Source organism: Mytilus galloprovincialis, chromosome 5 (genome assembly GCF_965363235.1).
Source record: "Mytilus galloprovincialis chromosome 5, xbMytGall1.hap1.1, whole genome shotgun sequence".
Lineage (NCBI taxonomy): Eukaryota > Metazoa > Mollusca > Bivalvia > Mytilida > Mytilidae > Mytilus > Mytilus galloprovincialis.
The window spans coordinates 35,798,404-35,812,260 of record NC_134842.1 but is presented as its reverse complement, the minus strand read 5'-3'; the positions used below and the strand labels follow the sequence as shown (position 1 = coordinate 35,812,260).

Sequence of the window (13,857 nt, the reverse complement as noted above, 5' to 3'; positions counted from 1 at the left end):
TGTGTGACGCGACTATTTACCTGGATTTTTACCTGTACTATACAAAGGTGGGGATATAATCATAATAACATTCCATAGATTATAGTGTATTATTTCGAATTTCAAAATGTGGATTTTTTTGTGAGAAAAATGTGAACTTGGAATAATTTTGGACGTATTTTATTTAAATTTGTACATATCATTTGTTTAATTTCATACAACAGTATTTCAAATTTGAAATTGATTGATCAAACTATATAGGTAATCCAAGATGGCGTCTAAAAATCAGGTAACACTCATTTATATGTGTTTGGAATTGTTACTATTTGTTTCGTTTATTTTCACTGCAACTATATTTAAAGACAATTTTGAACTTACGGTGCCAAGTAATGCTAAAATTGGACATATTATCACCAAATTAGGCTGTTTAGAAGACGATATATCAATCATACCGGAAGGAAGTCCACTGGATGAGCAATTATTTTCAAAACTATTTTCTATTGAAAGTGGAAATCTAGTCGTCAAAAGTGATATTTCATTATATGAAGGAACATATTTTTTGGTTTCCGCATTTTCAAACAATAACTGTTTCAGCAATGTGGGAAACAAACGGACGTTTGGCATTTTTATCAAAAATTCCAAGGATTATATGCAACTGGAGAAAAGAATATACCATGGGGTCATACCGAAAAGTTCTAAGCCTGGGCTTCTAGTTGAAGGACTAGAAAGTCTTGTCGGGTTAATTAACTCAGATGCTCAAATTTCATGTGACATACATGGTGACAGTTCAAACTTATTTGAACTTGTATCCTCTGGAATCAAACTCATTTCAAAACTTCCAATAGAAAGTAAAGCCTTATATTTTCCCCTTCAATGTACGAACGGCAAAGGGCATGGACATGCCGGTATTCACATTAATGTAGCAGACGACAATCATGGAAACAGTCTGCCACAGTTTCGCAATAGTCTGTCACAGAAGACCAATGTCGCCGTCCAACAGGACAATCTTATCCAATCGTTCGATCAACAGTCGCACCGTCGAGTCAGACGCCAGGCTGTAACACGCACGTTGTCCGTTCTGGAAGATAAAACTGACATCCTTACGTTAGAAAGCCCCCAACCAGGGGTTACCACCCTGCTATGGTCAATTTCTTCAGACGACACTGGCACTTTTATAGTCAATAACCTAGGCAAAGTTAGTGTAAAACCAGGGAAAAAACTCGACTACGATTTCGGTCCACGGAATTACAACATACAGGTCCAGGTCAAATCATCAGATGGACAGCAAGGTAGGTTTATCGTATTCACAATTTCAAATGTGCTAGAAGTTTATCAGGTATATCGTATTCTCAATTTTCATTCTCTCCGAAATTTATCAGGTTTATCGTATTCATGATTTGAATTCTTCCTGAAAACCCATCAGATTGAAAAGAGATTCCCAAAATAAGGCAACTTTATCCTGGACCTACATTGTACTGACGTCTATGGGGCAGCAACACAAGAACACGATTAACCAAAATAGTAAGACGTCAATATGACTATAGAGAAGTGTCTATGCTTTAACAAGCTCTATAAATCGCCCAATAATTAATTTATAAAAAGACTACATGTATTAGGTCTCTTCACGAAAACATACAGCAACTTTATATACTGCAAAGTTGACTCATATCTTTAATTTAAACTTGATAACTATAGCAGTTACTCAAAAGACATTTTTGGGGAAATATTCCTAACTTGAGTGATAGTTACATGTACTCATCATTTAATAAGTTATTATATACCATTTGATGGTTCAGGCCAAATCTATATATACATGTAAGTGAGGTATGAATTACTGAGTTGAAGTTTACAGTTATAAGAATATGAGAAAATTCAGATTTTGTCATTTAACTTAAAATGTATTCATAATCAAGTCATGAAGCAATAACCTTTTCATTTGAAAATAATTTAAAAACAACGTCCAAGCAACTGAAGGTTATAAAAGCATTTTTTTCAGTATTAAAAGTTATTAGACTTATTATATTCTTTTCAAAAGCTGCTATGAGCATGCATTGTCAATGTAGACACATTTTCAAAACAAAAAAAGGTTTACTGTCAGTTTGAGGGTTTTAATGTATCAATACGAAAATGAGGTTTTAAAGATTCACGCTGTTGCAGAAAATGCTTCATCATTTTTTTCAAAATTGATAAAAAGGCGGGAATGTCAGTATATGAAGTTATATATATCATGTGTGTGTGACATGCCAGGCATTTGTATTTAATTCACAATACCAATATTTTGATTGTTGAGTCAAGATCGTTTTTATTCTGGTATTAAAAAGTTAAATTATTTCTAAACATTAACATAACTGCAGGCTCTTGAACGACAATGTCTTTAATCGTGCTCTAGGCAGAAGAGGCCGTGTCAATGAGGTGATAGCCAGTATTTTATCGGTATTCGCCGGTATGATTATTATCGTTTTAACACTTTGACATTATGTTCTCCCTACAGTGGTATGGACAGGGAAGTGGTCAGCTCAGTTAATACAACTTGTTTTTGAGTTTAGTGTCAAAATCACTGATTCTGTATTAACTCGTTTTGTGTAAGACGACTTATAGACGAACCATATTGTCAAATTTGACATAACTATTGGAGCCAAGTTATTTTTTTTGGGGAAAAAATAAAATATTTTACCTACCTACCTACCCTGTTTCAAAACATAGGGTCGGAAAAGGGCAAACAAACAATATTTTAATTTAGGCCTAACTCGCCTACGGCATCCCATTACGGTTCCTTTGATTCTGTTTCGACTGGTTTTTTTTTGTCTTCGACTGATTGTTCTGAATAATAAAGAAACCATATTGTCTGTCGTCACTCTTTGCTGGCAGTATGTTGTGACGTCATCGGTTGTTGCGTGTTTCAATCAAATCATTAATATACGTCTGTGTTGTAATTGATGCAATTCTACTCGTTGCCGAATTGCAATATTTCTGATTTTAGAGCTATAAAAAGTCCTTCGGAATTAAAAGTTCTACATTTGTACATGTACATGTACTTCAAGTAAGGAACCGCATACATGTACGAGATTCAAGATTTTAATCATACCATCAGAATTTTTTGAATAAAATCTTGAATCATCAGAGCTTGCTTACAAAGCAACACAAATCCCTCTGTTGTAGAATTAGCAAAGCTTAAATACAGCATCTGCATTTAATTCAGGTAGTGCAAAATATCTTTGCCTAAGCAATGCTTAGCCTTAACTTGACCCCTGTTGTGTTCACTTATCGCTAAAATGTTCCTCCCGGTACAAAGTTGTAAAGATGGAATGGCGGATCAGTTTATGCTTAGCCTTAAATACTATGACATTTTGAGTTTGAATGGTGATATATTCAGATATGTATAAATTGATGAAAAATCGTTTATGATAGATAATATTTTGACTCTTGTATAGTATTAAAATTGCATCAGGTTTCAAATGTCCTGTCCTTGGAATAAAAAAAAGATTGGGGATGGAATTTGTCGTACCTCTTTTGTTATGATGTTGGAAAATCTTTTTTGATATAACCAGAGACGTATTATTTGTCTCTGATATAAATAAACCATGGAAATATTACCGTAGCCACAACACTCAGTGACTACATTGATATTTTTATCAACCTCGTGTAGCATTGTACTACTTAAAATTATCTTAACTATTCTGCATCGTAGCTCAAATGACAAATGCTATATCCCAGTTCATTCTCAATCATGACAGGAAACGACATAATACAAAAGTGTATTTTTAAGATCTAGTAACGGCATTACTCATCTTTAAACTAACATAAATATGGTATTATTCACAGGTGGTAGGTTATAGGACAATAAATTATACATTCGTACACGTTTTTGATCCGATCTTTGACGGAAGTTTGGTCAGGGGCCTTTTAAAATCTTAAAGCCGTTTAGAAGATATATCTGTGATCAATTGTATAATGATTATAATAGGATTGTAATTTGTTTTAAAGATCCATGACCTTCAATTCAAATTGCTTTAAGGCCTTTTAAAAGTTGTGTCCTGGCGAATATTTGCAGACTTATCTGTACATTTAAAAAATATCAATCTAAATGTAAGCTACGCATGCTACGGTTGCTTACACACATACTCAATGCTTATTTTTGAATAAGTATTTTGTGGTCTTTTCCCATGCCTTGTGGCCAGAATAATTTGTAAACAAGTGGACATTTTTTTATAACCAGTCAATATCTTCTGCATTGGATATCCACCATGCAAAATAACTAACTTTTAAAAGAATACACGTTGAAATTTTTCCCAAAAATATTATTTTAAAAAACCTATTTTACCTTTTTGATTCGGGAATTTCTTGCATTCTAGTTATGTATACGAAAACAAAAGGAACAAACAGTAACTTAGGTAAATTAAATACAAGGTCACTCATTATTGACATAAGTTAGTGGTACTAAGGATACGCTATCTTACTTTCCCACTCTAAATGTTTATTTTTGAGATAAGTTATACCCGGATTTATACTGCTGAAAGGAAATTTGTTGTAAAATATGTGTACATGTATGCACCATAACGTTATATATGTTAGTCATACTGTTTTATTTATTATGAATTGTGGAAGAAATCATTTTTTTACCCATATCTTTTCTCTCTTTTTTTGGAAAAAAAGCCAAGTGTTTTATTTGTCGCTTCGACAAAACACTCAAAACGACGGTCGATTGGACAGATTTAGATTTGTTTGTCTATCTTTCCCATAAGTGAGGGGGAGGACAGGGGGTACCCTTCTCCCTTCTCCCACCTCTCTTCTCCTTTCTCCTACCCCCGTTCTCCTTTCTCCCATTAGAATAAAACATCTCCTTTTGAGATATTTTTTCTTGAAATATTAGAAAATTGTTTAAAAGGAGAGATATTTTATTTTTTCTCCTTTCTCCAACTTTTTCTCCATTCTCCCAGCCTTCCTCTCCTTTCTCCTACCCCCTTTCTCCCTGTCTCCCTTACCCCTGTCCTCCTTCATGACAGGGGCGTAGCTAGAAAGAAACGATGTGCAAGCACCTACCGCCGAGCGGAGCGAGGCGAAAAATTTTTGGAACCCTTTTATGCAGGAAAATGATTTTTTTTCGGTTTTCGGTCATAAGAAAGTTGAAAAAGGAGCTACATGAAGATAGGACTTATAAACAATTTATGAATGTAAAACCATTCATAAATCTTCTGAATAAAGTAAATCATGGTTAATTGAAAACATATAAACTACACATTTTTCTGATACAGAATTTACTCAAAATTGTCCAAAATCTGCTCTTCGGGTCTAGGCAGAAACGAGCTTCTCTATTTTTTTGTCAATATTCACACTGAAATTTCGATTAATAAGCAGTAATGCTAGCGATGATAACCTGTCATTGTTCATCGTTGATCGTACATTTGATTTCAACAGACTGCGTAGTTACACTGATGGTGACTGATACATCTCCACGCGGTAGCACTCGCGAGATGTTATATTTATAAACCAGTGTACGTGTTTGCCATCGAGCGACCTTCCAATTGAATTCGTCAAAATTACATACCAGGTCAGTTTTGTATGTCATGTATGTCTCAGACAATGTTGAGATTTGTTCGTTTGTTATATTTCCTACAATACGAGGAAGCAGATACGCCGTGACACAAAGGAGCGATTTTCTGATAATACCAGACGCGACTCCACTCTCCAGTTCCATTATCATATGGTCTGTAAACGTAAAATATAATGAGACTTTCTAATACTGTTTTGGCGTGTTAGCAGGTTGAGTGGCTCTGGTAGTCCAACACATCGCCGTGGCATAATTTCAACGATATCGAAGGGTTTAAAGCTATAATGCCGATTGGTACATCTCATTCCAAACAGTTAAACCGTACTCTGTAAAATGTGCTCCGAAACTACATGTATTGAGTATAACAAATCCAAATCTTGTAAAAGATCTACAAGTTACAGTGTCCGATTTTGTCATGCATGATCTCCAATATAACTTCTATTTTGAAACCAAATGCCGTTATTTAATGACTTTTCATCAATCAAAAAAGTGACAACATATGTGTTTCCTTTAAAATTTAATTTATAAATTTTTAATTTTGCAATATTTTTTTTTTGCATGCCGAACCGATGTGCACGCAACTGCGTGTTGGCGTATAGGGAGCTACGCGCCTGCATGAGTTTGAATTAAATTAAAGTATTTTCTTCTGAAACATAACATCGAAATTAAAAAAAAAAATGAGCAATGTGTCACCCCTTTTAATACCCTGTTCCAACGGAAAATATAAATGGTCGAATATATCAAAGTGTCTGAATCCCAAAGCTTCTATATTACGTTTAGTTATCCAGAAAAGTTCGATGAATGGTAAAATCCAAACTTTTTTAATAAGTTTTGTTCAAAGAGATTTTGAATCGACTTTAATGAAATCTCACTATTATAGTAGTCTCAGATGAAATTATACTAATTAAAGCGCTTTAGTTAGTCATACATGTACACGTCCATCCCCCATGTTCGAGCGACAACATGCATGTTGTTATTAATAAATTTGACATCATCTTTAGAATATTGTTATAAAATTTTCAACTATGAATTGATAAAATGTAAACATGCATGTCATATAATAGTACCGCGTACATGACCGCGAGTTAAGATGTCTTGTGATAATATTGGTTCTGCATGTTGGCCTTTTAATCTCTTCTTTCAACAAAATGTTTCTTGTTAGTGTTTATAAGAAATCATATTTATTTACACATGCTGAATTGTAAAAGTTTTAATTGAAATCACAGACAAGGTGATTAATACGATGTATACATAAGCAAGGATAGGCGGGGAAACGAAAGTGACTCATTGAACCCGCATTCCAGAGGAAATATAACATTAATAAACATATGTAATCATTGCACAGGTAAAAGATCAAACAAAAAGACGTGACGATATTTTGGTGAAATCGATATATCAATGTAATTTCCTAAAATACAATGTGTGTTTTATTTTCGTGCATTGAGTAATAATTTTCCGGAATTAAATCCGATATGTTTTGGTTTTTATTCGATGATAGATATAAAATTCTAGTTGAAGAAGGCATAGCTCTATTAAAAGTCGATCCAATGAACCCTAATGAACTGGATCAAGCTTTTCAGACTCTCAACCATACTCTTACTAAAGCTACTTTGGCTGTTGCTCCCAAAAAGAAAAAAAAGATACGGAAGAAGAAATTACAAATTATGACTGAAAATATTTCTCAAGCAATATCAGAGAAAAAAATAGCATTCTTTCAGTGGAAACAAAATGGTCGTCCACCTGACCCCAACCATCCTCTTACTATTCAGAAGAAAATCACAACTTCCTCTCTTCGTAAACAATGCAGAATAGAAACTGCACTACAGAGAATACAAGAACGGCAGAAAATCATTGATGCAGGGTATAACGATCCGGCACTTTTCTACAGCCTTATAAAAAAACAAAGAGGTAGACTTTCACGCTTTATTGAGGAACTAACTGTTGATGAAGAAATTTTCCAATCTCCCGAAAATGTAATGAAGGGCTGGAATAAACACTTTGGTGACCTAGCAAAAAAGTCCAACAATAACTCTTTTGACACTAATTATCTAAATTCAATTGAAAAAGAAGCTACCCATATTATTAACAAATGTAAAGATACATATATTCATCAGGAAATTTCTACTGAAGAGGTAAAAAGAGCTGTCTCAAAACTCAATACAAACAAAGCTGAGGATTTTTATGGTTTAACAGCTGAACATTTTATCCATGGAAGCGAATCTTTATTACAACATTTACAACATCTGTTGAATATCTGCTTTAAATTCTGCTACATACCGGATTTACTGAAAATCGGAACTTTATTTCCTGTGTTCAAAAATAAAGGGGAAGTAAAAAATGCCAAAAATTATAGAGGAATTACTATAACTCCAACATACTCAAAAATTATAGAAAAAATATTGAAAGAAAGAGAAAATCCAAAAATTATAATTTCACAAAACCCTCTTCAAAAAGGATTCACTGAGGGCACGTCTCCACTGATTTGTGAACTTTTTATAGAAGAATTTGAAAGGGAAAGCAAAGACCTTAAACTTCCAGTCTACATAGCCTTATTAGATGGCAAGTCAGCTTTCGATGTTGTGGTACATGCTAATTTGATCCGTCGTATGTTCCAGATAGACTTCACGGAACAATCCATACTATTACTAAATAATCTATATGTAAATGCATCTTCTCTTATCAAATGGAATAATATAATGTCAAAAGAGATGTTCACTATTGATCAAGGGGTCCGTCAAGGAGGTGCATTCAGCGCTGACTTATATAAAATCTACATTAATCCTCTGCTTAACATTTTAAGTACATCAGGTCTTGGTGGAAGAGTAGGGAACATAAATTGTTGTGCTCCTACATGTGCTGACGATGTAGCACTTGTCTCCAACAACCCTCTAGAATTACAAACCATGATTAACATTGCTTTGGATTTTAGCAAAAGAGAAGGGTATTTATTACAGCCTACAAAAAGCGTTATTATTCCAGTAAAAACATGCCGCAAATTTTATGAAATTGAAGATGGATTTTGGAAATTAAATGGAAAAAACATGCCAATTGTTTCGAACGCTTCACACATAGGAATTCAAAAATCTGACAAAAATTCTGCTGAATCGACAGTAAATGAAAATATAAAGAAAGCACGTAGAGCAATGTACAGTTTAATGGGTACAGGCCTCCATGGAGAGAATGGTCTAGATAGTAAAACTTCAATAGCATTGATAAGAACATATATTCTGCCAATATTAACTTATGGTTTGGAAATTTTATTACCTAAAGGAAAAATACTAAATAATATATCTATTCAATATAAAAAATGGATCAAACAAATTCTGTCTTTAAATTCCAACGTAGCAGATTCTGCAGTTTATACTTTATCTGGTTTACTCCCTATAGAAGCTGAAATCCACGTCAAAGCTATCAACCTTTTTGGAAACATATCTAGAGCGAATTGTGATTCAATTGAATGGCGGATAGCCGAAAGACAGTTACAGATAAAATCTCATAATAGTTGCAGCTGGTTTATTGAAGTCAAGGAATTATGTTTAAAATATGAAATTAATGACTTATATGCTTATTTAACCAATCCGTTATCAAAATTCCAATGGAAAAAGCTAGTTAAATCCAAAATTCATGACTATTGGACATCTAAAATTACTGATGAGTCAAAAGGTTACTCAACTCTTAAATTTATGGACCATAAATATAATATTGGATCTGTACATCCTTTAGCTATATCAGTTAATGCAAATCTAAAGGACATCAGAAAAATTCCTGTACGTCTTAAAATTTCAACTGGGAACTATATCCTACAAACCCACAAGGCATCATTTTCAAAGAATAACTTTATAAGTCCAACTTGTAAACTCTGTGGTAAAGCGGATGAAACGGTGGAACATTTTATTCTATTGTGTGAAAAGTTAGAAGAGACAAGAATACCACTTTTGTCAAAGATCTTAGATAATGGAAGCCTGATCCTAGCCAAAGTTGCAACTTCGTTTCCAATCGATCTTATCCAACTAATCATCAATCCGTTCTGTTATGTAGACATTAATGCAAACAGAGCTGTTTTTGAGGAAACCAGTAATATTTTGGAACCCCTGTGTAGACAGTTGCTTTATAATATGCATAACAAACGCTATGCTTTATTAGCTAATATAGATAAGCAAGGCATTAGAAAATCTAACTTCTAATTGCTTAATAGTGTAGTTTAGTAAGATTGGCCTTGCAAGTACATATCGGGCACACATGGTCCCAGAATGAGTTGTTTTTGTATTCAAAGAACATTTTAGTTTTATTTCTATCAAAGTTTTTTCTAATGTTTTATTTTGTGTATGTAACATAAATTCTTGAGGTGGCGGAAAATTTTAATATATGAAGTGATGCGCGTTGTATTGTGTTATATTGCGTATTGACATTTTCCTCTGTGTGAATGGAGGTGTGCCTTGATTGGCAGAACTACGATTACAGATACAGATACAGATGAGAAAAACCGCGGGAAACTGACAGTCAGAAAAAAAACAAAGTTGTAAAAGATGAGGGAAAATTAAAGAAACAATAAAAAGCGAGTAAACGGTGCCAAACCGATTATTAAAATGTCGAATGAAAATCTTCGTGACCTTGCTGTCACATGATTGGCTTTCCTAGGCCACAGCCATAGGCGCTTTTGGGAGCATTTGCCTTTGGCTTTGGGAATGAATCTCCCCCCTTTTTTATAACATATTTAATTTATAGTGTCTATTAGTGATAGAAGGTCAACATTTATAAACTACTGTTATTATAATTTCGTATGGAAAAGCTCAACAGAGCAAGAACACCAAAAAAATAAAAAACTATAAAAAAACATTAAAAACCAGGAAAAGGGGGGAGTGTCCCCAAGCACCTGTTATTGGACTATATATTTACGGCATAACTTCCTGGGATTATTTGTTCACATTTTCTCTTGTGCCACCTTTGTAACTTTTTCATGAAGAAATACACCCTATCTTATTTTGAACCAGCTTGTCAAGTAGATTTCTAATTTACATGGAACGTACCTCACAACATTCACAATGAAATAGATTAATTCTAGGATCCCTGTTTAGAAAAGTCTTAGTGTCCTGCGTTATGTACAACTTAACACTGGCAATTATTTAAATTGAAATCAAAGGACAGCAAACTTGTATTAGTTGTAACCCTCTTGATTTCTATTATAAATATCATGAATATCACAAGGCTAAAAAAATAATACATATGTTTTGGCTTATGTGTTGGAAACCTACTCTAGGGTGGGTAGGTAAGTTGCCAATATCAATTTATTTTACAGACATTTTTCAGCTGGTATCTACTAGCACGAATATAAGGGAACCAGTCTGACTTTAACAGTGCTTGTTCCAAAATGACATAAAAAGTGTTGGGTACACAATCATGTAGGCACTAGAAATTAGGGAAGGTAGGGTTAGCAGAAACATATGTATTATTCTTTTTGGCCTGAATATACAAAAATGTATGGAAAAGTCTTTTTGTCTTTAAAGTTTTACAAAGTTTATTACCAATATCAGTAGAAAGTTGGTAGAATTTGTGGACCACAGTCCTTGAAATTTATAGCACAGGACCAGCAATTAAAAATATATTTAAGTTCTGTCGATATTTGATAATTTTTTCACACATTCTTGACAAAAATTTGAAGAACCATCAATTTGATCCTGTAACAATGTGTAATTTATATGCTGAACCCTAATTTCTATAACTGTGAACAGTTGAAGTATTTAGCGAACAACTAAAGATGTGTAAACCAATTTTTAACTGTGTACTATTTTTTGACAAACATTGAAATGCATTATTTTATACATGGCATTTAATGATATGAAATCTTGGTCTTTACAGTTCTGAAAACGTACCTAGTTGATATAACTGTCAATGACGTGAATGATGAGGCCCCTCAGATCACCAATCATCCTACTCCATATCAAGCTGCTGTAGAAACTGTCTCCTCCATAGGAACACTTGTATACCAGCTGTCTGCCTACGACCCAGATACTACTGCTAATGTGAAATTCTATCTTGAAGGTATGTATGGTTCAAATAAATGGTTATAAAATAGTGAGATATATATATATATATACATAAAGTGTTAAATTAAAGTTTGAAAGCATTAATCAAGGTACAATGCAGAAGAAATGTTTTTAATTTTGCGGGGAAAACAAGTTAGTAATAATAGATTAAAAATAAAATGGTGGTTATTTAATTAATTGGTGAATTTATTTTTACAAAACACAAAATCTATAGAATCTGAAATTCAGAAATTATTATGTACATTTATTATTGGGGTGAAATTAAGAAAAATCTGCATACTGTCAAATATATGAATCAGATATCAGAATGAGAGTTTTAATGATTGCTACATGTATTATCCACATGTTGGTGTCATGGGGAGAGTTGTCTCATTTTCAATCATACCACATCTTCTTTTTTATAATTAATGAAAATATTGCAAAGATATGAATTACTGTATACAATAAAAATTCAAAAACTTATCTAGCTACTATTTTGTATTATAATGCTACAGATTTTGATCAATCTATGAAATATATTACAGTGCCAAACGATAACTTTGATGTTGAACCCAATACTGGGTGGATAAAGACCAAAAAGACATTAAGTAATTCAAATTCCTTTGTTGTCCGTGCATATGCACAGGATACTGCTGCGACTGGTGCAGAACAGAAAAGTCCTCCCGTTATTGTTACTGTATATACTGGTAACCTAAAACCACAGTTCAATGAAACAGCTTATCAAGCTAAAGTACAGGAGACCAATCAAGCAGATCAAACGTAAGTTTTTTAGGAACGAAATGTTGTTTAAACGATATAATCAAGGTTTTTTAGTTGTTTTTTTTTACAGAAAGGATATGAATCTTGTCATGTTTTGCATTTAGACTGTATAACCAGCTAACTGCTGCTGGGTTTTCTGGAATTTCCTGTCTTGTATATATTGTTTCTTATTAGAAGCCTGCTCATGAAGTTAAAGTGTAATTCTATTACTTCCCAATTAAAGTCTGCATTTTTTATGCCCCTGTTGTAGGCAATTGGGGAATTAAGTGTTATCCCTAACTGTTCGTTTTCTGTCTTTCCATTTCATTTTTTGTCTTGTTTGAAAATTGGAACGGGGGCATTCATCTCCTAAGACACATTCTTTATTTATTTATGTCATGATGAAATGCCAAGTAATATGTGTAAATTTTAAACAGATCTCATATTGTATACAACATGAACAGTTTACATTGTTACAATGGTACACAAAATACATTATCTCTCCTGACACCATATTGTTAAACCCACCATATACATTTATCTGGCCCACACAATAAGAATTAAGAATAGAAATTGGGGCAAACCTGACCAAAAAGCAGAAAACAGCTCAATGTTATCAATTGGTCTTTAAAATTAGAATATTCTTGAGAGAAAACTTTTTTGATTGGCTGATTAATTTGATCATGAGAAACATAGAATTTGATTGGCTGAACACAATTGTATTCGATTGGACACAGTTCAAAATCGGGAACAATCATATTTTTCGTGTAGATTTTCACAAAATCGTGTTTTAGAGGGGTTTTCATGATCACGATCGTGCAATCGTGAAAGTTGGCAGGTATGTCTTTTATAAAAAGTTTGGCAAGGCACAAGCTTTGAATATTAAAATTTAACTGTCGCTAGTGGATAAATATCTTTACACACTAATGTTGCAGTGGTAGAATCTATATTTCTCCTTTAATTTGCCGATTCTGATAAAAAGAAAACTAAAAGTTGACATAGATTTTAAGTTTATTTTTTCTTTTCAGCTTTGACACATTGTCAACAGATGGCAATATTAGTTTGGTGTATGCAATAAATTTCCAGAAAAAGCTCGGAGGAACGACCACATACACAGTGTTGGATGGTTCTTCAATCTCGGACAAGTTCAAAATTGATAATGATGGTAAAGGCGTTATGTTGACGTCACTGAATTATGAAACAGACCCAAAATCATTTTCACTGACAATCCAAGCAGAGGACAGTTATTCACAGCTAAAATCTACAGTTCCTGTAAGTAAAATGTAAAATCACAAAATACTGAACTCAGAGAAAAAGTCAAAAAGAGAAGTCTCAAAACACATCAAATGAATAGATAACTGTCATATTTCTGACTTTATTAATCCTGACTGTATAGGAAGCTAAACCTCTCAATTGTATGAAAGTCACATTGAATTGCAGTATATTGACAACAACTTTCAATGTCATGTAATGTTGTCATTGTACTAGACATGCTAGATGAAGCCACATGTCAGTCCGTCTGTTTGTTTTCTTTTTTGAAGCAGTGAT

The 13,857-nt window shown here is 33.4% G+C and overlaps 1 protein-coding gene across 2 annotated transcripts in view; it reads left to right on the top strand.

Moving 5' to 3' along the window:
- Positions 1–19: 19 nt before the first annotated feature.
- The window catches only part of LOC143075714 (neural-cadherin-like), a 48,321-nt gene continuing 34,483 nt past the window's right edge, over positions 20–13,857 (top strand). For both annotated transcript variants that reach the window (XM_076251271.1, XM_076251270.1), the window contains exons 1-4: positions 20–1,268; positions 11,384–11,566; positions 12,096–12,330; positions 13,338–13,581. In XM_076251271.1, coding sequence (XP_076107386.1) covers positions 251–1,268; positions 11,384–11,566; positions 12,096–12,330; positions 13,338–13,581 — 1,680 coding nt within the window. In that variant the 5' untranslated portion in view covers positions 20–250. The remainder of the gene's footprint in view (positions 1,269–11,383; positions 11,567–12,095; positions 12,331–13,337; positions 13,582–13,857) is intronic.